The sequence below is a fragment of the Bos indicus x Bos taurus genome, chromosome 15 (assembly GCF_003369695.1).
Source record: "Bos indicus x Bos taurus breed Angus x Brahman F1 hybrid chromosome 15, Bos_hybrid_MaternalHap_v2.0, whole genome shotgun sequence".
In the NCBI taxonomy this organism is placed as follows: Eukaryota; Metazoa; Chordata; class Mammalia; order Artiodactyla; family Bovidae; genus Bos; species Bos indicus x Bos taurus.
In genome coordinates this window covers 43,763,706-43,790,783 of record NC_040090.1, presented here as the reverse complement: position 1 = coordinate 43,790,783, position 27,078 = coordinate 43,763,706, and the positions used below count along the sequence as shown (strand labels likewise).

The following is a 27,078-nucleotide window of genomic DNA, read 5'->3' as shown; positions in this document are numbered from 1 at the left end:
TCACATGCCAACTAGCAATTTCAGGATAGCAGTGGTGTGTCCTACACTTCAACTCAATTCTGACAGTACCTACACGGAGATAAGATCAGATCCCACAGGTTAAGAGCTCAGTCCCACCGACAGTCTTCTATTTCAGATGCCAGTTACAAGCCCTTGTCGTCACCAATGCTTCTGACTAACCAGCTCTAGATTGTAGGTTCAAGACCTCCCTCCTGGGTTTTATTTTTCCAGAGTGGCTCTCAGAGCTCAGAGAATATCTTACTGAATAACTCAGGATCAGCCAAGTGGAAGAGATGCTTAGGCAAGGTGTAGGGAAAGCCCGAGCTTTCACACCCTCTCCAAGCACGCTACTTTCTACTCTCTGCAAACCTCCGCTTGTTCACCAACCCAGAAGCTCTCCACACCCTTTCCTTTCCTTTTTTTTTTTTTTAATGGAGGCTTTATTACAGACACATGAGTGATTAAATCACTGGTCAATGAGCTCCATCTCTAGCCTCTCTCCCCTCCCATGAGGTCAGGGGATAGGATTAAAAGTTCCAACCCTCTAATCATTTTTTTTTGGCTCTCCTGGCAACCAGTCCCCTCCCTTTCTTAGGTGCTTTCCAAAACTCACTTTATTAACATACACTCAGGTGTGGTGGAAAGGAGCTTGTTATGAATAACAACACAGCCATTTCACATTTATGGCTCTGAAATGTTTTCAGGAACCACAGACAAATATCATAACAAAAGATGCTCTTCTTGCTCTCATCACTCAGGAAATTCCAAGGGTTTGGGGAGCTGTGCCAGAAAGGGGACAAAGACCCAGATATATTTGCCTTATTATAAATCACAATATCACGGGGGATTACACACAGGATCACCAACAGGTGGTCCCATTTCAATGGACCACCACCTTCTAATCCTCTTACTTTTTAGCATTTGTCTTTTCCTTCAGTCCAGAATTTCCTTTCCACCTCAGCCCCAGGTACTGACTGCTGTTTACTTTGCTTAACTCAAGGCATTTATCTTGCTAGCAGACATAACCACTGTCTTCAGCACCAGTGGGGATTCCCCTCCCCTTTGCATATGCTAAGACTCATGCTAATACTAAATTGCTCCAGTCCATTCTTTGTGACCTTATAGACTGTAGCCCTCCAGGCTTCTCCCTGCAGGAGATTCTCCAGGCCAGAATACTGGAGTGGAGTTGCCATGCCCTCCCTCCGGGGGACCTTCCCAAGCCAGGGATCAAACCTATGTCTCCTGCATTGGCAGGCAGGTTCCTACCACTAGCGTGGTGATTCCAAACTTCTTTGCCAAAAATCTCTTTGACTAAACATCTTGAGTTTCTGTTCAACACTCCCTCATTTTGGTTCTTCATTAGACCTTTGTGGAAGTGGTCAATAATGGCCAATAGTCTCTAGTATTTTTTAATTGGAGGTGATTTTGCCCCCCAGTGGGCGTTTGGCCAAGTGTGAAGACGGTTCTGCTTGCTACGACTAAGGGCGCTGCTGGTATCTAGTGGGTAGAGGTGAGGGATGCCGCTAAGCATCCTACCACACACACGACAGTCCCCACGACAAAAAACTACCTGGCCCCGGTGCCAAGAGTGCCATTTGAGAAGTCTGATCTCGTCTGCTTACCTGGTCTTAAGTTGCTCAGATGGTTCTTCCCCTTCCTGCCCTACTTCTGTTAACAAAATGTCAAACCATCCTCAAGGTGGGCGTGGATCCTGGACTTTTATATTCAGACTTACAAACCATCAGAATGACCTCATAAACTAACAGTACAACATTCAGGTGGGCAGCTTAAACATTTTCTTGATCGGTATCCAATACTGCTTGCTTGAGGTGGGGAAGTGGGTGTGGAAGTGGAGAGAGGAAAGGAGCAGCACTGTAGAGTAGGAGGGAAGGGCCTTGGCTAGGAGGACCACACTTCCTGAGGGCTGGCAGGTCAACCCCAGTTCTGGGAGGGTGTTCTGTCCCCAGGCGCCCTCCCCGGCAGACATCTGCAGGCTGTAGCCTCTGAGCAAGGCAAGCTTGAAAAACAGACCTGTCCTCAGCCCAAGAGATGCCATGTGGGACCAGTTGGCCTTCAAACCAGGGTCCTAATAGATTCTAGATTCTCCCCTAAAAAACGTGTTATGCTTCCAAACTTAGAAGCAGAGAGGTGTGGTTTTATTCCTTGACAGTTTGGGCTAAACTTATCTTACTACCCAGCAGTGAGCGTGCTGTAAAGTTATGAGAAGAGATGAGGTCCTCCTCCTAGTGTATTCTACTTCACAGTAAACCAATACCATCAACAGTATAAAATGATTCTCTTAGTTGGAAGAAGTATGAAAGTACTTAGCACCCTGGCTTGCACATTAGCAGGTGTTCAATAAATGTATATTGATTTTTTCTTTTAATTTCCATGATGTTTAACCTTTAAAAAGAATGGTTACATATGAGTCTTAGACCAGTCCTTATAGCAATGTTCTGAGAGGTCCTATTCTTCACAAATTACAGAGCTTCCAAGAGAATTAAGTGGTTTTCTCTAAATACTCAGCCTCAAGCAGAGCAGGGCAGTTTGCCCTTCTATCAAGACCCCCAATCCAGCTTTGGCACCTACCATCTTACACCCATTCTCCCTGCCTTTCCTGATACACCCTTTCCCACCCCCATCCCTCCATTCTCAGCCCCAAGAAGAGTCATCACCTTCCAGTGTGTTCCTGCGGCCATCTGCGCCAATGATGACATCAAACTCAAATTCCGACAGAGAGTGATCTACAGGGAGAAATTCTGCCCGCCAGCCAATTTCTGCCAGGACAGAAAAATGAGATGAGTTGGCAGTGAGAGATGGGAGGACAGAGTGATTACATGCCCCTCCCTGTGTTGGCCATGAGAAATGGACAATGCCACCAGGTACAGGCACCCCAGATAGAGGCTCCAAAGGACAGACCCAGACTGTTCAGATTCACACTTGTATTTGGAGCCCTTCTGGCTTAGTTTCAGTTCAGTCCAGGAAAAGGTAAATCAGCAGTGCCAATTCCATGCCTGGTTTTACTGGTTTCTATCAAGGCTGGGAGTCTATGAAACAATTCTCAGGTGAAATCTTGCTGGTTACCCATAATTAGAATTTAACACCCACTAGGGATCTGGGAGGGCTTCTCTGGTAGCTTAGCTGGTAAAGAATCTGCCTGCAGTTCAGGATACCCTGGTTTGGGAAGATCCTCTGGAGAAGGGACAGGCTACCCACTCCAGTATTCTTGGGCTTCCCTGGAGGCTCAGAAGGTAAAGCATCTGCCTGCAATGTGGGAGACCTGGGTTTGATCCCTGGGTTGGTTTGAGACCCTGGAGAGGGTATGGCAACCCACTCCAGTATTCTTGCCTGGAGAATCCCCATGGACAGAGGAGCCTGGCGGGCTACAGTCCATGGGGTCGCAAAGAGTCAGAAACAACTGAGCAACTAAGCTCAGCACACAGGGATCTGGCAAAGGTTAAGAGCACATAATTTGACGTGAGTCAAATCACACATATTGTCCTGCCACAAAAGCCAACTAATGTCTCCCCTAAAATGTCAATATTCTGGGCAAAGGACAGGAGAAATCAGGATTGTAACCTATGTGTGAAACTACAAGGTCTCTGACACAAAACTGGACCCAGAATTGAAAGCCCTGTCCAGCAGCAGAAGAGTTTGATATTAAGATATAGAGGCATCATGAACAAACTCTGGCCATGGTGAACATAAAAGATCAGAATTTTTATAAAATACTAAAAGGAACAAGAGAAAAATTGTTCAATGTGACATACCTAAAATGGATGAATTTTATGGTTTATAAATTATTTTTAAATAAAGCTTAAAAAATATTATAGACCAAATAATATTTCAAACATTTATCTCACATTTATTATCAAAACTTCATTTTTCTTTACTAGATTTTAAAATATCATACAGGTACAGTAAGTGTATGCACATATCTCTCTGTGTACACACAGCTTGAAGAGCATGTGGATGAATTTTATCAGATAACCAAATCTATGTTTTCTTTCCCACTCACTACTTAGACTTCATCTGTCAAAGTACTGCCTCCTAGGGACAGGGTAACCAAATTACAGGTTTAACGTGCATGTGTGTTCAGCTGTGTCTGACTCTGCAACCCCATGGACTCTAGGCCACCAAACTCCTCTGCCCATGGAATTTTCCAGGCAAGAATACTGGAGCAGGTTGTCATTTCCTACTCCAGGGGATCTCCCCTACCCAGAGATCAAACTCATGTCTCTAATAAATCCCCTGTGAGCTGAAGAACAAACCTAAAGTGACAGCAATGATCCAAAACAGTAAAATATCCTTTCATGGAATTATGTCAAACAGCCCCAGAATAATTATTACAGAATCATCATCTGGGAGTTGCAAATGTTGTTTCCATTTCACAATATCTGATTTCTAGACCAAAAGGAAAATTATACTGTACTTTGATTTTCTTGATCTTCAGGAGGCTCTAGAACCTTCACAAACTCCACATTCACATGGATTTCAACCCCCAATATCAAGGCCACCTTGAACAGGATGAGCTGCAACTGACGAATACCTGTTAGAAAGGAAGTTGAAAGAGATGAACTGTCATTAACAATGTCTGAGTGCCTCTTGTATGCAGAACACTATCTAATTACCATATGATTTCTGAGAATAACAACATAGAGGCATATCTCATTTTATTGCACTTTGCTTTATTGCACTTTCTAGATATTATGTATTTTACAAATTGCAGATTTGTGGCAACCCTGTGTCCAACAAGTCTACCTGTGTCATTTTTTCCAACAGCATTTGCTCATTTTGTGTCTCTGTGTCATATTTTGGCAATTCTAGAAATACTTCAAACTTTTTCATTATTATTGTATTTGTTATGGTGATCTGTGATCAGTGACCTTTGATGTTTACTATTACAAAAAGATTACAACTCACTGAAGGCTCAGATCATGGTTAGCATTTTTTAGCAATAAAATATTTTTAAATTAAGGTATTTACATTACATTTACATTAAGGTAAATACATTACATTAAGGTATTTACATTTTTTACACCTAATTCCATATGCATATACACTAGATAGACTACCGTATCGTGTAAACATCACTTTTACATGCGCTGTAATTCATGTAACTTGCTTTATTCAATATTTGCTTTGTTGTGATGGTCTAGAACCAAACCTGCAATTTCTCCAGGGTATGCCTGTGCCCATAATGATCATTACTGAGCACTAATTATGTGCCAAGCACCCTGTGTTCTCTCATTTAACCCTTCCACTGCTTTCTCATTTAACCCTTACAGTGGCCCTTTGGGATAATTACTCTCGTTTTAGAGGTGAGAAATTGAGGCTCAATAGGGCTAAGTGACTTGCTCAGGCTCACACAGAAGCAAAACTGGAATGTGGATCCAGATCTGTCTGACTCCAAGACTGTGCTCTAGCTGTCAGGCGGATGACACCTGCTATCATGAGGGTGACTCTCTTTTCTGCCTCCTTCCTGAGCTGGGCTATGGGTTTGACAAAACGAAGATGGAAAGAGAAGTAAACAGCGAGTAACGAGTTAATATGTACAGTCAGAGAGTAAATGGCTTACTCTGCCTAAGCTCTCAGCCATCCCTGGGAATGGGTGGAGTGGGGAATCCTCCCCACAAAGTTAGACTCATGTTTTCCACCTACTACCCACTCTCCCAAACTGTCCCAATGAGTGGCTCTTTGTTTTTCCATTTTGCCCCTGCCATTGAGCACAAAAGGGCATGCCTCCAAATACACTTCTGAGAGCACAAAGTTTCAGATTACCTGTGGGTCCCTCTGCATTTTGTGGGCTTCACTCCTTGAACATTTATTGAACATCTACCATTGCACAGTGCCATACCAGGCCCAGGAGATATGGAACCCCAACTAATGGAGGAAACATGGGTAAAGAGAACGGGGCAGGACCTGGTAGTTGGGGCCAGCGGGGTGGCAGAACAGGGTCTGAGCTGCAGACCTGAAAGCCAAGGGAGGAGGGACCAAGAATACTAGGTCCTATGGAGAGAGTAATAATATGAAGACTGCAGGAGGCCAGGGCATGGGAGGCAGGGACGCTTCTGGAGAGAATCCCTTTAGCACAGTACTGGGGAGAAATCAGACCACAGTGGAAGCCGGCATGAGTGGAAAGTGGAGGCAAAGTCTAAGTCGCCTCTTTCTAGAATGAGTACTTTGAGGTGAAGGCAAGTAATGGGCTCTATCAGAGGACTGGAGGGGCTGAGTGAGGCAAAGGCAGGGGGAAAAAGCGAGAAAGAAACTGAGAGCCTCTAAGGTTGGATAGGAAGTGACCAGTTCTGCCTCTGACTTTGGGGTGAGAGGAAGGAAAGGGCACTTGGGGAGAGGAAAGTGCAGGAGGAAGGAGAGGGACTGGCAGGGGGAGTTCCCGCCAGTGGCTTCTCTTCTGCAGAGCGTTGGAGGGAAGCGGATGGAGGGAGGCCATCTGCTCAGAATGAGGAGGCTGTGGTGGGGGCTTGGGACGGCCATGGTGGGAGCTGGAGAAGGATGCTGACACAGGACCAGCAGAAAACTGCTGAGCAAAGCTGAAGACCAGGTCAGAGCTGGGGCTGGAGACCATGGCCAGTTTGAAAGGAAGCCAATCAGCTGGTGCTTAAAGAATCCATGCCAGGAAATAGGCCATGGGGGCGGGTAGGCTTCTCCTCATGGTTTCAAGGTTCCTAGTCTATCTGGTTTCGGCACCCAGTAGGTACTCAATAAATTCTCCCTGCCTCCCTTCTCACACGTATTAGAGCTGCCCTTGACAACAATCACTCTGAACTTTGAATCTCAGTTTCAGAGTCCTTCCCGTGTTTCCACACACAAGAACCAGGGGTTAAGTGGGGGCCCCGTCAATGGAGCAGTGAGGGGCCCCCTGGCTAGAAAGGCCTTCTTGAGGCCTCCTGGTGATCAGCTCTGCCTCTCAAGAAGGCTCGATGGGAAAGTGGTGCTTAATGTTGTCATTCTAAACTGGTACCAACATACCAACATACCAACATCCGGGGGTGGTAAGGAATATCCGGAAAGCTGACACTGCAGCCTTCTGGGCAAATCCAAATTTCTTTCCAATGGAGTCTTGGAATTTTCTCATCCTAGGGCGGGAACAAACCCTGGGCCACTGCTGGTAAGGTCTCCTGTATCTGACTAAATTACACCCTGTCTGGCTGATAATTCTCTCCAGTTGTTCTCATCCCAGCCCCACACCCTTTTCCCATCAGTGCCTGTCCTCATAAAAGCATGGGTCTCAGGGTTCTCCTTCCACTCACTGGTTGAGAGATTGCAGCTCTGAATTTATTTGAATTTGGGGATCCCGGCTGCTTCTTGTTCACTGTACCCCGCTGGATGCAAAGCGCTTCCTGAACACTTAGACCGGCCAAGCACAGTGATAAACACATTTCACACGTGACCTCATTCAATCCTCTCAGCTCTCTTGGTAAGCAGGCATTGATCACATTTAGGGGAGACAGAACTGGGGCTGGAGGAAGGTGAGAAATCTGACCCAAGTCACACAGAAAATGGACCCAAATCTATTCAAACCCTTAACTCTCCCCACAATAGTAACTTCCCTGACTTTTACGAGTTATGATTGCTGTATATAAAATGACTAAAGACTCCTTCCCTGGTGGTCCAGTGGCTAAGACTCCAGGTTCCCAATGCTGTGGGCCCAGGTTTGATCTCTGGTCAGGGAACTAGATCCCACATGCCACAGTTAAAGATCCTGAGTGATGTAAGTGACTGGTGCAGCCAAATGAATTAAAAAAAAAAAAAGACCTCTTCCCTGTAAAGCATGAGGAGGAGGGAGACTTCTCTCCCAAAGCCTGCCTGCACAGACCTTGCCTCAAGAGACCCAAGTAACATCAGCGAAGGAGGCGCCTCAGTGCTCACTTCACCCTACTAAGCATTCAGGGATGGCCCAGAACCCAAAATCCACCTTCCCAATCCCCCTTCTTTTCTGGAGGGACCCCCATCAGGATGGCCTCTCTCTTTCTAAAGCTCAAGGAAACCTGGTGCAGGATCTGTTAACGGTGTCATTCCTCAGCTCTAAATCCTTCCCTGGTTCCCTAGACTGGCAACTCCATGTCCCATATTCCTTTAACCAAGAGACCCCTTGACAATCTGGCCCACTGGGTGGCTTTATGTGACTCCCTCTTCTAAGCGCCTCTGGCAAGTCTGATTATTCTATTACAGCACAATTTATTGTTGACAGAATCTCAGTGATTTCCCTAAGAGTGTAAACTATATGACTTACCTCTGCCTCTGTTTACCATATTTCATTCATTCATTCACTCAACAGAAGTGCACTGAGCATCTACTATGTGTCAGGCACCATTTTATGCCCTAAAGATGTTGTGGGAAGACATACCATGGCCCCTGGCCTCATGGTGCTTCCAGCCTAGTGGGCACAGCACAGGGTCTGGCACTAAATGTCTGTCGGTTGGATGTGAGGAGCCCCCAGAGACTTGCAAGATGGAATATCCTGGGGATTCCACAATGTGGAGAAATACCCCACCCCAGGTCAGCCCCTTCCCCAGATGGGGTGCCACCACTGGCTCCACTCACTGATATGGTCGATGGAACCAGCACAAAACTTCCCATAGAACTTCTTGGCTCCCAGGCCTCGCAGGTCATGGATGGTGAAAGGCCAGAGGTGCAGCACGTTGTTCCGGGAGAAAGTGTCCCTCTTCTCCACCACGACCACTTTGGCCCCCAGGTAGGCAAGTTCAATGGCAGTACGCAGACCACAAGGTCCTCCGCCAATGATGAGACACTGAAGAGGGGAGAGAGGAGACAGACACTCAGTGGCCTCTGGCCTTGTGGACAGAACTTCCTCCCTAGTCAGCAATGTAACTGGGGAGAAACCCACATGCACCCAAATTAACCAGCAAGTGCAAATCGAACACTTATTAGGACCTGCCATTCATACATCCCATGCACATTACCTGGGGTTTACCCCACACCAATCACTGTGCCAAATCCCGGGAAGAATGCAGAGTCCACGAAAGACTCGGGGAAGGCACAGTAAGATACATGTGAGGTTCAGAGTTAAACTGAACTGGGCTTAAACCCCAGCTCTGGCATTTAACCTGTTAGTTCAGGTGGATGGAGAGAAGGATACATTGGGGGAAAGGAGAGAAAAAAGACAAGGATTCATCTGGAACTAGATGCTGAGAGTCTGAAAAGTCAAGCGAAGGGGTATGGTCATGGTCCTGAAGGCATTGGGACTGTGTGGGCAGAAGTGACAGGAATAGGTTTCTGTTCCAGTCCTGAACTAGGTTTCTGGATCCTGCAACACTGAACAAGACAAGGGTCCTTCCCCAAGAAAGCTACAGCCATTTAGGAAAGAAGAGAAGACACATAATGACCTAACCAACTACTTATACTGGGGAAAAGCCCTTCTATTCAAATAAAATCTTATGAGTATCACTGCTCCAATAAAAACAGGAAAGTGGCGGTCAGTATTCTGGCTGACAGATCCCCCTCGCACCAGCCCACCCTACCCTTAGACAGGTCCCGAAGCACCTTTAAGAAGCAAGAGTTCAACTTGGGAGGGGGGTCTAAGTAACTGGGGATACCCCCCAGAGTCACAGAGAAGGGGATCTGCACCCACACATCACTGCTTGATACCACACAGGCATCTGGAAACATCCCTTCTGCTCGGGATTAAACCTTATCTTAAAAAAAAAGAAAAGCATTCCCCTTCCCCTAGCAAATGTTCCATCATCCAGTTATCACTCATCTGGGGCCTCCAGACTCCCAAAGGGAAACTTCAAATAAGCATATCAGAAGCTCCCACACCACAATCAGTGTGGCTTACTCGCTGGAACCGTCCAGAGAGTTTGTGGAAACTGTTAGGGGAAATGAAGTCACCACTGAGATACAATTCACTCCAGAGACAGGCAGCGGGTAGGCAAAACCTAATGCTTCCTTTCTGGTTGGAGCTGACTACAGAGAACCAACTCCCCCAAGCCCAGCTCTCCTTTTTATCTCATACCCCAAACAGCTCCTCTGGCTCGGACATAGCCAGACCATGACGGGCATCTCAAAGCAAGACTCCAAACCCCGACGCTCTGAGGTTGGCTTTGGGGTTAAGTCTGGATTCACTGCATTTCTTTGCAGTTAGCGCATCTTTTCCTGTTTGCTGAGTTCTGTCACTCCAGGGCCACAGACGGAGTGGGGCGGGAGGATGTGGGGTGAAGAAAGGCAGGGAGGGGAGGAAGGGATCACCCTGCATTCTTCCATCTACCAGGCCTGACCCAGAACTGCTCCCTGGGCAAGGTAGGGATTCCCACTCCCACCAGCTGGGGGGCTGCTGTGCATTTCTCATGCAAACAGTAGCTGGTGTACCATCTCTGGTTCTCTCAACTAAACCTGAAATCTCACCAATGAAAGCTCGGTTTTCCCACCATCCTAGGCCCCAGCTCATACTTTGGGGCCTGAAATTTCAGAGATACCAGTCATACTCAAAGCAAATACCAACAGGCCTAATTATATAAAGGGAGAAAATTTGGTACAGATGTTATCAAGACAGGAGAGAAGGCTTGCTGGCCGGAGCCAGGCCAGTTCCTCCAGGAACACACTTGTTATGATTAACATGGGAACTCGGAGTTCTGACAAGAAGCTGAAAACCACGGCTGCAGTGCGCCTGGGCAGAGGAGCAGGCGAAGAAGAGGGTTCTCCAGGCCTGCCCACAGCTGATGCTCTGGATGGTGGGCATAGTGCAAACAGACCATGTGTGCAAAGCATTATGATAACTCAACCCAAAGGAACTCTCCACCTTTCCCAGACGCATCCGGGCTTCACTGCTGAGGATTCCGTGCCAAGGAATGAAAATTTTTCATTAAAAGTCAGCCCTGAAGCCGAGCCCCAAGTTAGATTGTACATTCCTCCTACAGGCTCTGTCCTTAGTGCCACCCCAGAACCAAGCTCCATGTGTTATAATTATGTGCATCTGATTCCCAGACCAGAGTAAAAGCTCCTCAAAAGCTATCTCCATGTCCAGTATGGGGCCTGGCACACAAGAGGCCTCAATAAACATTTGATGGATGAAGGAACTTCCCACACCCTCAAGGCCCACCCAGTTCTGGCTGTCTGACTATAACCAGGATGTTCGATTCACATCAGCCAGGGTGTATGTCTGCATTTCCCACCCAGGCTGGGGGAGCTGGGGTCTGCCAAGGCCACCAGGATCACGGACGTCAGCAGGTCTGTGTGCTCAGGCGACATAAATTTATTACACAGTGGGGAGCGGGGTAGATCCAACACCAGCAGGAAGTCCATTGTATAGATAAGCTTGGCCATGCTTAGACCTCCACATTTGTGGAGAGAGACAAACGCCCCATGGAAAAATCAGCTCTTTATTTATCAAAGGATGGGAAGAGGGGATGTGAGGCCTCGCCCGCTGTCAAGGCACCGGGCTGGACAGGAGCCCTGTGCCCTCCCAGGGGAACCCCCAAAGCACTACTGACTTCTCGGTGACATGGTGCATCATCCAGCCCACCAGTGGCGGTGGGCGGGGGGCAGAGGGGAAAGTGTTGCGACTGTGCCAAGAATGCTAAAGGGATCAGTCCCCAAAGGGAGCTGCCGAGAGACCCAGGGGCCAAGCTAGGGGTTAGCAGTCTGGAGGCTTGATTTCCGCTTTTGAATTCTGCCTCCAGTTTGTTTGGGAGCTCTGCATGCAGACAATCCAGGGAGGTGGGGCGCAGAAAGCCAGCACTTGGAGGGAGCGAGCAGATCGAGGTCTGCCATTCATAAACTCACTCACCCAGGCGCTGCAGCTCCTTGAAAAGGATGACCATAGGATCTAAACTATATCATGCCCAGCATGTTCTACTTGCGAGGCACTGTCCTAATTATTCCACCTATTTCATCTTTCCAACTGCCCTATGAGGTAACTGTCATCACTACCTCCACTTTGTAAATGAGGAAACTGAGGCACTGAAAAGTTAACTTGCTCTGGGTACTATTATTGTCCCCATATTTGAGCTAAGAAGTGGAGGCAAAGGAGGGTCAGAGATTGCCCCAAGATGGGTCACCTAATGAGGAAGTGGTCAAGTTTGGACACAAACCCAGGGCACATGGGTCCAAAGGCTGAGCTCCGAGCTGCTTGCCTGACCATGAGGCCAGGCCACAGGGGATGTGTTCAGGAGTAAGTGAGGCCAGCTTGGGCTCCGCTCCTTCCCTACACAGGGCACACCTTGGCCCTCCAAACGGAGCCGGGTTCAGGCTGAGTGCACGGGGCCTCTGCCCCGAAGCCCTGAGTCCGGAACTCAGCTGAACTTCATGTCCTTCTCTGTGGTGGAAATTTACAGCCTGGATGGTGCTAAAGCCTCTGCAGCTCTCAGGAAGCCACTCAGGCAGGTGCGGGCAGTGGGGGGTCAGGCATGAACACTGGCAGCCTCTCTAGTGCCTCTGGAGGCCTGGCAGCGGGCTGAGAGATGCGATGTCACGTGTGGTGCTGTCTCCCTGGTAGCGGCGGCCCTCCCGCATGCTGGCCCACTGGCCAGCTCCCCGGGCAGTGCTCAGGGTCCAGGGACGTGCCCTTGTGCTTCCTGGACACTTATCTAAACCCAGACAGGAAGGCCCTGACTGTTACTGGGTTACCATGAGTGTAAACAGCTCGTTCAGAATCACAGGGCAGAGGGTTATCAAACCCCAGGTGATAACCCACATGCTGGCCTAAGGGGCCTGCCCTCACAGCCCCACAATCCAAGAAAGGGGAGCTCACGAGAGATGCAGCCGCCTACGATTCTAGCTTTGGATGGAAAAAGCTCTGTGTGGCGGGGGTGGGGATGGCCAGACGGGGTTCTCCATGGCAACTTCAAAGGCCACTCCAGTGAGGAGCAAACCCTCATCTGACTTGACAGGGCCCTGCCCTGCCCTGCCCTGACTCTCCTGTATCTGGGTCACACCCAGCTATTCCTGAGTAACAATTACCCACTTACTAACCTCAGAAATTTACAGAGAGGAAATGAAGAAAGATATCCTGTTCTCCCTGTCTGCTCTCAAAAAAATAACATGAATTCCTCTGAGAAACATTCCATTCCTCTGTCCCTCCCTTTCAGCCTGAGCCGGTGCTCTGACCCATTTGAGCAATTGTAACTGCTGAGATTGGGGTCTGGATTTTGGGGGACAGTTTCATTTGCAAACATCTTACCCCTGGGCCGTGTAAGTACACTCACATTGGACCCTGGACTTGAGAGTGAGAAGTGCAATCACCAAGGCTGTGCTTCCTGCCTCTGGGTGCTGTTCATACCTCCCGCATCTCCTTCATTTAAGGCATGAGTTCCCTGAAGTCTGGGCATGTGTGCTGCCAAACCTCCCCTAGAGATCAGCAGCAAGTAAGCCCACGACTCCTTTCATTTCAGATGCCAAAGTACATCATCAACAGTGCCAACTCTGTCCCACCTTTGAGGGTGTCTGTCCATCCCATAACAGGAAGAGTAATAGTAAAGACAGTTTTCATAATAGCAATAATAAAAATCAGAGCTCCCACTTACTGTCTGCTTTTATAGCGCTAAGCACTTTGTAAGATAGGCACCTCATTTATTTCCTACAATAACCCTGAACTGGGCATTTGGCAGATGAGAAAACTGGCGTTTGGGAAGGTAAACTTGACTGTGGTCACAGGACTAGGGTTAGAACAAACCTTGGATCCCAGGAGTTGTACTTGAAATCATGATCATGTATTAAAATTCTTCCAGGTTTTCTTGGGCTTTATTATGAATTAGCATGTTCCATTCTCAGCTAAGATATGTAAGACCACTGAGTCCCCTCTTGGGTGGCAAAAGATGCAAGAGAAGGTGCCTGTTCCCAAACCTCAGGAGGCTGTCTGACTGGGGACCAGAGAGAAAGGGAAACAGGGACCAGAAATGCTAGATGGCTTGGGACCACCTGCGACTATTAGGGATGTGTATGGAAGGGACCAATTTGGCTATGAAAAAGTCCTATCAGAAGATGGTCCAGGAGTGGAGAACTGAGGCTGAGGACTCAAGAGAGACAGAAGAAATGTCAGGCTGAGAAAGAGGGAGGTGACTTGGAGGGGGCGGGGAGGCCAGGCTGAGCTCAAGTGAGCCTGGTGTTGTGTGGGACAAGAAAGGGCTGAAGGGAAACCAGGCAGGGGACAGAGAGGGAGCCAGATGGTAGAAGGCCTGGGATGTCAGATCAAAGGATTTGAATGGTTCCCCCCACCATCCCTACTTGGGAGGTTATGGGTTTGGAGTAGAATGAAAGTACTAGTTTAGGACAAGTAGTTCCAGAGCAATAAGAGACGGTAAGGAGAGAGAGAGAAACCAGAGGAAGAGAACCAGCACTGCAGCATTCGAAACAGACTCACTGTCTGGAATCTCCTTTCTCCACCTCAGCCACAGATGCCCATGCATCTCTACTAGCTCCCCTCGTCTTCCTGACCTCCACATTTGGCAGCACCTGGGGCTCAAGCTCCATCCTCTTCCCTTCTTTATTTTACATCCTCTTTCCATGGCTTTAAGTACCATCTTCATGCTGATGATGCTCAAAATTGTCCCCAACCCCTAAACTCCTAGACTCGGATAAACAACTGTCTGCTGACATTCTCAGCTGCTCTAATAAGCATCTCAGATGTCAAACCAGACCTACGATCACACTCCTGATCACACTTCATCCCCCACCACCCCCAACCCCTGCTCCTCTCCCAGTCATGGTCATCTCAGTTCATATTTATCCACTTCCCACTTTTCCAGCTCCTGGAGCCAAAAATCTGGAGTCAACCTAGATTCCTTTTCTCTTATCTCAAACCAATCCTGCCAATAAATCCTGTTGACTCTACCTTCAGAAAAGAGTCTGCCCCTGATTAGTTTCACCTCCTCCATGCTGCCACCCTGATACCGTCAGGGTGGCAAGATACCATCCTCCTCCTCTGCCCTGATCGCAGGACCACCTGGCCTCCTGCTTTCCCTCGTGTCCCTTACAGTCCACACCCCCAGCAGCAACTGGAGTGGCTCTTCTAAAGTCAGATCACGTCACACCCAGTTCACAACCTCTGATGGCTTTTCATGGCACACAGAACTCAAAATCAGACTCTATTATGGCCTCAAGACCCTACATGACCTTGCCCTTCAATCTCTCTTCTGTCTTCAGCTCCTGCCCACCCCACCTCCCTCTGCACTCCAACCACAATGGTCTCCCTAAGCACACACAGGGTCTTTTCACTTGCTTTGCCCACTGTCTGCAACATCCTTCTAAATATACATACACACACACACATTTATTATATAAATATATATAACTTTTATAATTCAAAAAAGGAAATATATTGCAGAATATATAAAGGACTACTTTTATTTTTCTTTATATTAACATCCAGTTTTCCAGCATTATTTTAAATGTCTGTAAATATTTCCAGTAACTACTTAAAGATTTTTCCATTATGGGCTTTTTCATTTGGTTTTATTTTCAGTCTGGTAGCTTTAAAATATTTTTTACAGTATCTTATTATAAAATTTTAAAAATAAATTTTAAAAAATTGAATGAATTTTAGTGAACACCCAAATACCCACCACCTAGATTCTATGATTAGATTTTATACTCCTTGCTTCATCATATGTCTTATCATCCTTCTACCTCTCTACTTATTCATCAGTTGAGTAAAAAATTAATTTTTGGTGCATTTCAGTGAAATCACTGAATCAGTACATTTCTTCCCAAATATTTCAGGATGTAAATCTAATTAACTAGAGTTCAATATTTATTCAAATTTTTCACACCCTCTCACCATAAACAAAAATAAACTTCAAATGGCTTAAAGACTTAAACATATGACACGTCACCATAAAACTCCTAGAAGAGAACATAGGCAAAACATTCTCTAACATAAATTATACCCATGGTCAGTTTCCCAAGGCAATAGAAGTAAAAATGAAAATAAACAAATGGACCTAATTAAACTTACAAGCTTTTATACAGCAAAGGGAACCATAAACCAAACAAAAAGACAACCTACAGAATGGGAAAAAATATTTGCAATCAATATTTGATTGCAAGGAGATAAAACCAGTCAATTCTAAAGGAAATCAACCCTGAATGTTCACTGGAAGGACTGATGCTGAAGCTCCAATACTTCGGCCCCCTGATGTGACAAGCCAGCTCATTAGAAAAGACCTTGATGCTGGGAAAGATTGAATGCAGGAAGAGAAGGGGACGATGGTTGGATAGCATCACTGACTCAATGGACATGAGTTTGAGCAAAATTCAGGAGATGATGAAGGACAAGGAAACCTGGTGTGCTGTAGTCCATGAGGTCGCAAAGAGTCGGATATGACTGACTGACTGAACAACAACAAATTTGCAAACATTGTAATTGACAAAGGCTTAAGTTCCAAAACATACAATAATTTGTATAAGTCAACATAAAGATGAACAACCCAACTGAAAAATGGACAGAAGACCTAAAGAGACATTTCTCCAAAGAAAAAATGCAGATGTTCAATAGGTACCCAAAAAGATGTTCAGCATCATTAATTATTCAGTTCAGTTCAGTCGCTCAGTCGTATCCGACTCTTCACGACCCCATGAATCACAGCACGCCAGGCCTCCCTGTCCATCACCAACTCCCGGAGTTCACTCAGACTCACATCCATCGAGTCAGTGATGCCATCCAGCCATCTCATCCTCTGTCGTCCCCTTTTCCTCCTGCCCCCAATCCCTCCCAGCATCAGAGTCTTTTCCAATGAGTCAACTCTTCGCATGAGGTGGCCAAAGTACTGGAGTTTCAGCTTTAGCATCATTCCTTCCAAAGAAATCCCAGGGCTGATCTCCTTCAGAATGGACTAGTTGGATCTCCTTGCAGTCCAAGGGAATCTCAAGAGTCTTCTCCGACACCAGAGAAATGCAAAACAAAACGACAATGAGGTACCACCTCACAGAGGTCAGAACGGCCATCGTTAAAAAAGTCTACAAATAAATGTTGGAGAGGGTGTGGAGAAAAGGTTACTCTCATATCCTGTAAGTTGGAACATAAGTTGGTGCATCCGCTGTGGAAAACAGTATGGAGGTTCCTCAGAAAATTAAAAGTAGAATTACCATATCATTTCAAAAATCCCCATCCTGGGCATATTTTACAGACAAAACTCTAATTCAAAAAGATACATGCACTCCCATGTTCATGCCGGCACTATTCACAACAGCCAAAACATGGAAACAATTTAAATATCCATCAATAGATGAATGGATAAAGAAGATGTGGTACAGAAATACAATGGAATATTATTCAGCCATAAAAAAAGAACAAAATAATGCCATTTGCAGGAAAATGAATGTAAATAGAGAGAATCTACTATCTGAAGTCAGAAAGACAAATATCTTATGATATAATTTATATGTAGAATCTAAAATATTACACAAATGAAGCCATCTATGAAACAAACAGAATCAGGGACACAGAGAATAGGCTGGGAGTTGCCAAGGGGGAGGCAAGCAGCAGAGGGAGTTTAGGATCAGTAGATGCAACCTGGTGTACGTAGGATGGATAAACAACAAGGTGCCGTGTAGCACAGGGAGCTATATTCAGCATCTTATGATAAACCACAATGGAAGAAAAAAAAGGAACGCATCTATATGTATAATTGAGTCACTTTGCTGTACAGCAGTACTTAATACAACATTGTAAATCAATAATAAAAATAAGTTAATAAAGAATAATTATTAATTAGGTCCCATTTGTTTATTTTTGCTTTTATTTCCAATATTCTGGGAGGTGGGTCATAGAGGATCCTGCTGTGATGTATGTCAGAGAGTGTTTTGCCTATGTTCTCCTCTAGGAGTTTTATAGTTTCTGGTCTTACATTTAGATCTTTAATCCATTTTGAGTTTATTTTTGTGTATGGTGTTAGAAAGTGTTCTAGTTTCATTCTTTTACAAGTGGTTGACCAGATTTCCCAGCACCACTTGTTAAAGAGATTGTCTTTAATCCATTGTATATTCTTGCCTCCTTTGTCAAAGATAAGGTGTCCATATGTGCTCTGTGGGAGAGGGAGAGGGTGGGAAGATTTGGGAGAATGACATTGAAACATGTAAAATATCATGTAAGAAACGAGTTGCCAGTCCAGGTTCCATGCACGATACTGGATGCTTGGGGCTAGTGCACTGGGACAACCCAGAGGGATGGTATTGGGAGGGAGGAGGGAGGAGGGTTCAGGATGGGGAACACATGTATACCTGTGGCGGATTCATTTTGATATTTGGCAAAACTAATACAATTATATAAAGTTTAAAAATAAAATAAAATTTAAAAAAAAAACAAAATTGGGAAAGGAAAAAAAAAGAATAATTATTGAATTTCTTTTTTTTTTAGGTAAAATTTATATACAAAAATGGACTCATCTAAACATACCATTTGATGTGACAATTTACAATACATGTTGCTTCTTATAGCATTGGTTTTCTCCCCATCAATGGTCTTTCTTCAGTAGATCTCATAAGTTCTTATCCCTGGGCTCTGATGCTGACATCTTGGTGTACACAGTTGTCAGCAAGGAATTTCTAGTCATGGGGGGAGGGCTTGACCAGCCAACTACCTTGACTCTCCTTCCTTCCTTTGGAAGAGCAAAAGCCATGGGCCCTTCCAAGACTCCAAAAAAGGGTGTTAGGAATCTCATATTCCTTTAGGAGGAGTAGTGTGAAGAGCCTTCAGAGATGGGCTGAGTCTAGATATATTCAAAGCTGAAAACTCTAGGGCCAGTTATAATCCATATGTGGGGGGGAAAGTAGAGCTAAGATACACAATCTAGCCTCCAGAAATAGATACACAAGTTCACATTTATCACTTCTCTCTTTCTTTTCAGTTGCTTAGTGAACTTTTGCTTTTAAACATTACAATGATAATAGCCAGCACTCAGAGTCCTTTATTCACAACAACTCATAACCACCCTGCCAATTTCACAGCTGTAACTTTTAAGAGCTGGATCCAGGATTCAAACTCAGGTGCCTGGGTCCAGGGACCATGACTTTAATCAGTTGGTAAAGAATCCGCCCGCAATGCAGGAGACCTGAGTTCAATCCCTGGGTGGGGAAGGTCCCTGGAGAAGGAAATGGCAACCCACTCTAGTATTCTTGCCTGGGAAATCCCATGGACAGAGGAGCCTGGTGGGCTACATACAGTCCATGGGGTTGTAAAGAGTCGGAGACGACTGAGCAACTAAACCACTGCCAGCGACCACTGCAGGTAGACAGGGAGAGACAGGATGCAGGCAGGGAATGCCCATGCCCCCCACTGCTCCATTCATCAATGAATTTTTTTTTCAAGTCTACCTGACCTCCAGTGACCTCTTCACAAGTAGAGATATGTCTGATTCACTTTTGCACCCCAAGCAACCAGCCTGACCCAGGTTAAGTGTTCAGGGATGATTAGGGGAAAAGAGAGGGTGAGAGTATCCAGCAGGCCCTGAGTATACTCCAGGTACCCCTGGAGCCAATCTGTTATGGTGGCAGTGAGAGCAGCAAGCACTGGCAGGACCCGGTAGGAAAACTACAGCAATGGCAAAATGCCCCTTCCCATCCAGGACTTAGCAACATCTGAAAGGGGCCAACATCATGGGTAACTCAATCCAATGAGAAAGGCAGAACAGGCTATGCACCCACCTACACTTTCCCAGCCCAGAGAAGCCAGCCAGGGTTGGGACTAGCAGCTGTCAATCTACCCAAGGTCAAACATTTCCACTCAACAGGTGCCAAGACTGGGAGCCACTTGAGTTCAGGAGAAACATCTACTGGGTATGCCACATATGCCAGACCTGCAGCAGATGCTTTAAGTAAACCAGCTTATTTCCATTGTGAAAGCAGCATTGCTTTCCCTGGTAGACAGTTGAGAAACTGAGATCCAGAGGTCACATGACTTAATACAGCTAGCATTTCTTGAAGTCTAACTCTGTGTCAAAGAAAAGAAAGTTGAAAGGGTTAGTCACTCAGTCCTGTCCTACTCTTTGCAACCCCATGGACTGTAGCCCGCCAGGCTCCTCTGTCCATGGAATTCTCCAGGCAAGAATACTGGAGTGGGCTGCCTATGTCAAGCACTGATCTAAATGCTCCAGATGTATTAATTTATTCAAACCAACAACAACAACCCAAGATTAGGAAATCAAGACACAGAATTGGTTAAGTGAAGTACACAAGGTCATATCACAATTAAGAAGAAGGAACTTGCGTTCAGACCCAGGATTCTAGCTCCGGAGCATAAACTCAGATCTGCCTAAGATCACACAGCTAATAAAAGGCAGAGCCAGGAGTCAGTCACCACCGGGTCCTTGACTCTGGCAGCCAGTATTATTTTACATTGCTCTCACTGCTGTTTTTTCTCCCAAGTGTTGGGGCCCGCTGTCCATTTCTGGCCCCTTTGCTCTCCCTCATGACATTCCTCCTCTGGTGCTACCTCATCCCATGATCACTTGTGGTCACCAGCAAGGCTGACTCTATCAGTGGGCAGCAGCCTTGTCCTCAGCTGGCCTCTACAGAAAGGCCACCGTGGGCCTGGTAATGGATCTGCATGAGAAGAGGCCAGGTGTTCACTCCACGTTCATCAACTCCTATTGCTCTGAGGTCAGCAAAGGAGAGACTACTTACCTGAACCCAGAAGCTGATTCGGCAGCCAGCTCAGATCTGGGCCAAGAGCCCAAGGAGCACCAGGCCACCCCTGACACATGTGGACTAGTTAACCACCCTGCCAAGAACCCGGGCGTATTCTCCAGCAAGGAGGTGGTGGGTAAGTATACACCTAAGAATATACTGTAAGGACGCCCTGGCCCCTTTCATATTCTCCTTTTATAGGGTCTCTAGCCCTATAGGTAGGTACGGAATGACTGTGGCTTAGCATGAACTAAGCATGGCTTAGTTCAGGCATGCAAACAGGCAAAGACTTACCTGTCTTCAGTGGAACACCAGCAAGAAACAGCACATCCAGGGACGAAGTAAGGGGCAGGTTCTGAAGCTGGCAAGCCATCTATCAGCTGTGTGCCTTTGAGCACAGCAGTCTATTACACTTATTTCTCTTGACCTCACTTTCCTCAGCCTAAGAGAGGAATAAGAGCAGTTCCTACCAACTATGGTTGTTACAGGGATGGAATTAGTAAACTGTAGAATTGTTCACAAAAGGGCCTAGCCTAGCACAGGATGAGCAGCCAATAAACAACAGCAATGACTAACAGATCCTCTGCTCCCTCTCTTCTTCCCGAGCAGTCCTAGAAGTGAAAATCAGCATTGGGACCCGTGAGAGTCATGGTCCAATCCATCAGGGGATATGGAGGCTGTGATCCTATCAGTTCAAAGGCTGGGAGTGGTTTGCATCCCTTGGGACAGGTATACTGCCTTTATCAGAGAATGTTCAGCAGGTAGATGAACCCCACCTGGGTAGCCAGGAGGCAGCCAGCTGCTGTCCCCTGCACCAGCGTGTTGGCCCTGAGCTCACAGGTATGTTCACTGTTCGACCTGGAGAAGACTTTAGATCAAGGGTTAGTGCATTTTTTCTGTAAGGGGCCAGACAGTAAATACTTCAGACATTTTGTCAACCGCAGGCTTAGATTATCCTAACATCTCCTTCCCCATGTTGTCTTTTCCTTAGGGGACCGAGAAGATGTTCACAGGAGAGCAGAGGCCCTTTTCAGATGGGCGCCCCTTGCAGCTCCTGCAGTCTGGGATGCCCTCCCTCAGATCTCTGTGATCAGGTCTCATCTCAGACTTCACATTCCCTGGAGACAACTCCCCAGCCCTACCCCATCTGCTCCATCACGTCTCCCCATACATTTTCCGCACAGTGCTTTTCACAACCCTAGCCCTGCTTTCATTTATCAGCTAGTTCACTGTGTGTCTCTCCCTCTGGAAGGCAAGCTCCACCAAAGCAGGGGCCTTTTCTCCCTCACTCGCACTGGATCCCCAGGGGCCAGCGTAATTCCTGACCCATAGGAGATGCCATTAAATATGTGCCAAGTGAATACATGCATAAAATCAAATCATGCTTTTATCCCCAGATCAGGATGCCCACAGAGGCTTGAGTGAACTCCGGGAGTTGGTGATGGACAGGGAGGCCTGGTGTGCTGCAATTCATGGGGTCACAAAGAGTCAGACACAACTGAGCGACTGAACTGAACTGAACAGAGGCTAACTGAAGTGTCATAGCCAATATTTACTGAGATAGTATCCTGGGGATTTATATATATATATATATATATATATCCTTATTAAATGAGACAGAAACTAACTTATGAGACAACAACTATTTTATCTCCCCATTTCTGATGAAGTTAAAGTCCTGTTGCTCAAAGGCATGTATCTGGTAAGAGGCAAAACTAAATTTCAAACCCAGACCTGCCCAAATCTGGAGCTCAAACGATTAACTATCACTCTTGCTTAATTTTACCTCAAATTATATTAAGTTAGAATGTACACAGATTGTCTGCAGCTGATTAGAAATGCTGAAGAGCAGTGAAGTGTCTCTGGATTTGTTTAAAGTGGGGGGAAGATATTATCTAATATATGTAATGCATGGGGCTTTTCTCATATGTTACCAATGGAATAGCTAGATTCAGAGGAAAAACTTGAGATGTAACAAAGCCAAGGGTGACAGCAAAGCTTGACATTTCCTAAGGGAAGAACCATTTGGTCAACTGCACCTTGATCTGTCTGTTGGGGGAGGGATACACCTCTAGTACCAACCCACAGAAGACAGCTGCGCAGCAAAGTCCAATGCCCAGACACGGCTCCCCAGTTCCAGAAGACAAGCCCCAATATTTACACTTGGATGCCTTCTCTAGAAAAGGAGCTTTAAGGCCTTGCAGGAAACAGGGGAAAGTTGAGTTCTTTCCAGGATCTCACCTGCCTTCCAGGCCAGGGAATCTCTTCTCACTAGTGCAGTGTTTGGACTCACAGCTGCCACAAAAGGGAGCAAACTTAGAAGCTCTTGACAACTTCCAAGTGGGTCACTTTACACTGTAAAACGGCTTGTATTTAAAATGTTTTCAAAACTTTGAACAGGTCACAGTGTCTAGACATTGGGAGACTCCAACCTTACACCATTCTGCCCATCCATGTCTGCAACCTGCCAAGGAACACGTTATATTTTCTTTATCAGACCATCTTAAAGAGCATGTCTCTGGAAAACTTCCCCTCGCAGCCTGCTGGGAGCTGCTTGGGAATTATTTCTGCCACCAGAAAGAAGGCGTGCCTGGGCATCGAGGGCCCCTGCTCTCTGGAGGCGGGCCTGGACCAGCAGAATGACTGCGGCATCACCCCTCAGGCTGGCTGCGGAAGTCCACTTACGGAAGATGGGATTTCTGGGATCTAGGTGTATTGCATCATGGCTGTAATCCTCCAGGGAGAACAAACAAAGTGCTTCCCCAGCTTAAACACGGGGTGGGAGTTGGGCAGGGGGGAGTGAAGAGAGAGATGAAGACGTGGGTTAAGGTCTGCTGAACTATTAAAAGGAAAATAAGGCATTTGGAAATCACTATTCTAGTTCCATGCAGGACCTGATCTACGAGAACCAAGGAGGAAAGGGTACCTATCATGCATTTGGGCTTCCCGGGTGGCTTAGTGGTAAAGAATTGGCCTGCCGATGCAAGAGACATGGGTTTGATCCCTGGGTCAGGAAGATCCCCTGGAGAAGGAAATGGCAACCCACTCCAGTATTCTTTCCTGGCAAGTCCCACAGACAGAGGAGCCTGGCAGGCTTCAGTTCTTGGGATTGCAAAAGAGTCAAGCATGACTTAGTAACTAAACAACAACAACATCATGCATTTTGAATGCATTCAGAAGTGTTTCATTCAGAAAACACTCAAGGAACACCCTTTCTTAGGCATCATGTTGAGAATTAGGGAAGTGGGCTAGGAGATGGGCATGTCACACTTCCTGCCCACAGGTACTCCCACTTCAGCAAAAACAAAAGAAAGCAACAAACTGCTGAGGGCTTCTAAGTAAGATGGGATTCACTAATCACACACAGAGGGAAGAGGAAAGAGCCAAGGCAGGACCTGAAAAGGAGCTGCTCTCAGGCTGGGTGAAGATGTCCTGCTAGGCTGAAACAGGGAGGAGGGGTGGAGGAGACATCCCTGCTCCAAAGAGGTTCAGCTCAGTCGTGTCCGACTCTTTGCGACCCCATGAATTGCAGCACGCCAGACCTCCCAGTCCATCACCAACTCCCGGAGTTCACTCAGACTCACGTCCATCGAGTCGGTGATGCCATCCAGCCATCTCATCCTCTGCCGTCCCCTCTCCTCCTGCCCCTAATCCCTCCCAGCATCAGAGTCTTTTCCAATGAGTCAACTCTTCACATGAGGTGGCCAAAGTACTGGAGTTTCAGATTTAGCATCATTCCTTCCAAAGAACACCCAGGACTGATCTCCTTTAGAATGGACTGGTTGGTTCTCCTTGCAGTCCAAGGGACTCTCAAGAGTCTTCTCCAACACCACAGTTCAAAAGCATCAATTCTTCGGCACTCAGCTTTCTTCACAGTCCAACTCTCACATCCATACATGACTACTGGAAAAACCATAGCCTTGACTAGATGGACCTTTGTTGGCAAAGTAATGTCTCTGCTTTTGAATATGCTGTCTAGGTTGGTCATAACTTTCCTTCCAAGGAGTAAGCATCTTTTAATTTCATGGCTGCAGTCACCATCTGCAGTGATTTTGGAGCCCAGAAAAATAAAGTCTGACACTGTTTCCCCATCTATTGCCCATGAAGTGATGGGACCAGATGCCATGATCTTCGTTTTCTGAATGTTGAGCTTTAAGCCAACTTTTTCACTCTCCTCTTTCACCAAAGAGGTTAACAAATTAAAAATTAGGGTGAGGGGGTAGAAGGAGGAAGTGAAACTGACTCAGATTCTAAGACTGGGAGGGTGGTGCCACTGTGAGCTAAGACTGAAAGTCATAAAGTAGAATACATTTAGGGAGTGGGAGAGAAGAGGAAGGGTGAAATTACAAATTTAGTTTTCAAGCTTTTGAATGTCAGGTATCACAGAAAAATCCGGAAGGCATGTAGAAATCCCGATAGTTGATACAGAGAGTAAAAGATACATGTTTTTTTTAATGACAATAATAACTTCTATTTGGTGGAGGTTTACTAAATATCAGGTATGGTACAAGTCAATCTCATTTAATTGATGATTTTGAACTGTGGTGTTGGAGAAGACTCTTGAGAGTCCCTTGGACTGCAAGGAGATCCAACCAGTCCATTCTGAAGATCAGCCCTGGGATTTCTTTGGAAGGAATGATGTTAAAGCTGAAACTGCAGTACTTTGGCCACCTCATGCGAAGAGTTGACTCATTGGAAAAGACTCTGATGCTGGGAGGGATTGGGGGCAGGAGGAGAAGGGGACGACAGAGGATGAGATGGCCGGATGGCATCACTGAGTCGATGGACGTGAGTCTGAGTGAACTCTGGGAATTGGTGATGGACAGGGAGGCCTGGCGTGCTGCGATTCATGGGGTTGCAGAGTCGGACACGACTGAGCAACTGAACTGAACTGAACTGAGAAACTTGTAAAACAGATATTCTTATGCCTATTTTACAGATTAGGAAACGGATACTCAGAAATGGTCAGAGTCTCAGGTCTCTAACTCCAGCAATTTATGCTGTTAGGCCACAGGGCCTGTGACTTTGGAGTCATTGCCCATAAGAAAAGACTACATCATCCAAAGTGAGAGTGTCCAGTAGAACTGGGTTTCTGGACTTTGGTACGATGGACATGTGGGCTACATCATTTATTTTATCGTTGGGGGTGGGGACCTGTCCTGTGAATTGCAGGTTGTTTAGCAGCATTCCTGGCCTCTCCCAGCTAGATCCCCCTTCCCCCTGAGCATGACAATCAAAAATGTCTCTAAATATTGCTAAATAATTAGAGAGGAGGCAAAATCGCCACCAGTTAAGAACCACTGCAACAGAAATATAATGTAAGCCATGCATGTAATTTTAAATTTTCAGGCAGCCACACTTTTTTTGAAAAAGATAAAATTAATTTTAATACTGTAATTTAGTTCAATATGTCATTCATACAAAAAGCAATAATAAGTTATTATATAATTTTTTTTTCTTTCCATATTCAGTCTTTGAAATCAGGTGCATATTTTACACTTAGAGCACATTTCAGTTCAGACTTGGCACATTTCAAGTGCCCAAGCCATGTGGCTAGTGGCACCCCATGCTGGACAGCACAGATCTAGAGGAAAGAAGAGGCTCCCTCACCCACATTTATGAACGGTGGAGACAGAGGGACCAAGGGCAACACTGAACGGTGGTCAGAGGGCATAATGTAGATGCTGGCAGCTCAAGCTTTTCCTTTCGCCTCTGAGAACTGTCCCTGCCCACCAGCAACCCACCTACTCCATGGGATGGGTAGGGCAAGTGGGAGTGGAGGCAGGCACCTGTTTAAGAGAGGTGGAAGGGAAACCTGAGAGAGGGTCCTGGGACGCCCACCCACGCGGACAATGGGAGTTACTAGCTTCCAGGGAGGCAGACGACTCATCTGTAATTGGAAACGCCCAGTCACCTCTACCAGCAGCTGCTGACGCAGGGCTGATTCCAGCCCAAGTAACCGCTGAAACAAAGCCCTCTAAACCACAGCGTCTGAGTCAGTCATCAGTCAGATGCAGAAAAACCAAGGCGCTTGCCTGGAACCACTCAGTAGTGATCAACGTATCTTTGGGGGCAATTCAAATGGAAGGACTGAGGGCTCGTGGCTGTCTAGACTTCATTTATTCACTCAATAGGCCACTGCTGTTCTGAGAGGAGCATTACCATCCCCACTGTATGGACGGAGACACAGGACCACACTGCTGGAAAGGGCCAGGGCTAGGATGCACCACTAATTATTTAAAGAAAAAAATTAAAAAAACCTGAAGCACATAATTCAAAAATAAGATTTAGAGATGGTCCCTCCTTGAATATGAAAACAGCTAGCTCATCAATGTTTCATACATGGAACAAGAAACAAAAAACTCTTTACAATGATAAAGCAAACAGCTCCATAGGATTAAAGAGAGGAAGGAAGAAGATAAATGGAGCAGGAATGGGACAGAGGGATACAAACAAAGGAACCAGGGGACCTGGATTCCG

The 27,078-nt window shown here is 46.3% G+C and overlaps 1 protein-coding gene across 12 annotated transcripts in view; it reads right to left on the bottom strand.

Moving 5' to 3' along the window:
• The window catches only part of LOC113905683 (F-actin-monooxygenase MICAL2), a 244,589-nt gene that overhangs the window by 140,702 nt on the left and 76,809 nt on the right, over nucleotides 1–27,078 (bottom strand). For all 12 annotated transcript variants that reach the window (XM_027563290.1, XM_027563291.1, XM_027563293.1 and 9 more), the window contains exons 4-6: nucleotides 8,566–8,773; nucleotides 4,433–4,549; nucleotides 2,676–2,777 (exon numbers count right to left, since the gene is read on the bottom strand). In XM_027563290.1, coding sequence (XP_027419091.1) covers nucleotides 2,676–2,777; nucleotides 4,433–4,549; nucleotides 8,566–8,773 — 427 coding nt within the window. The remainder of the gene's footprint in view (nucleotides 1–2,675; nucleotides 2,778–4,432; nucleotides 4,550–8,565; nucleotides 8,774–27,078) is intronic.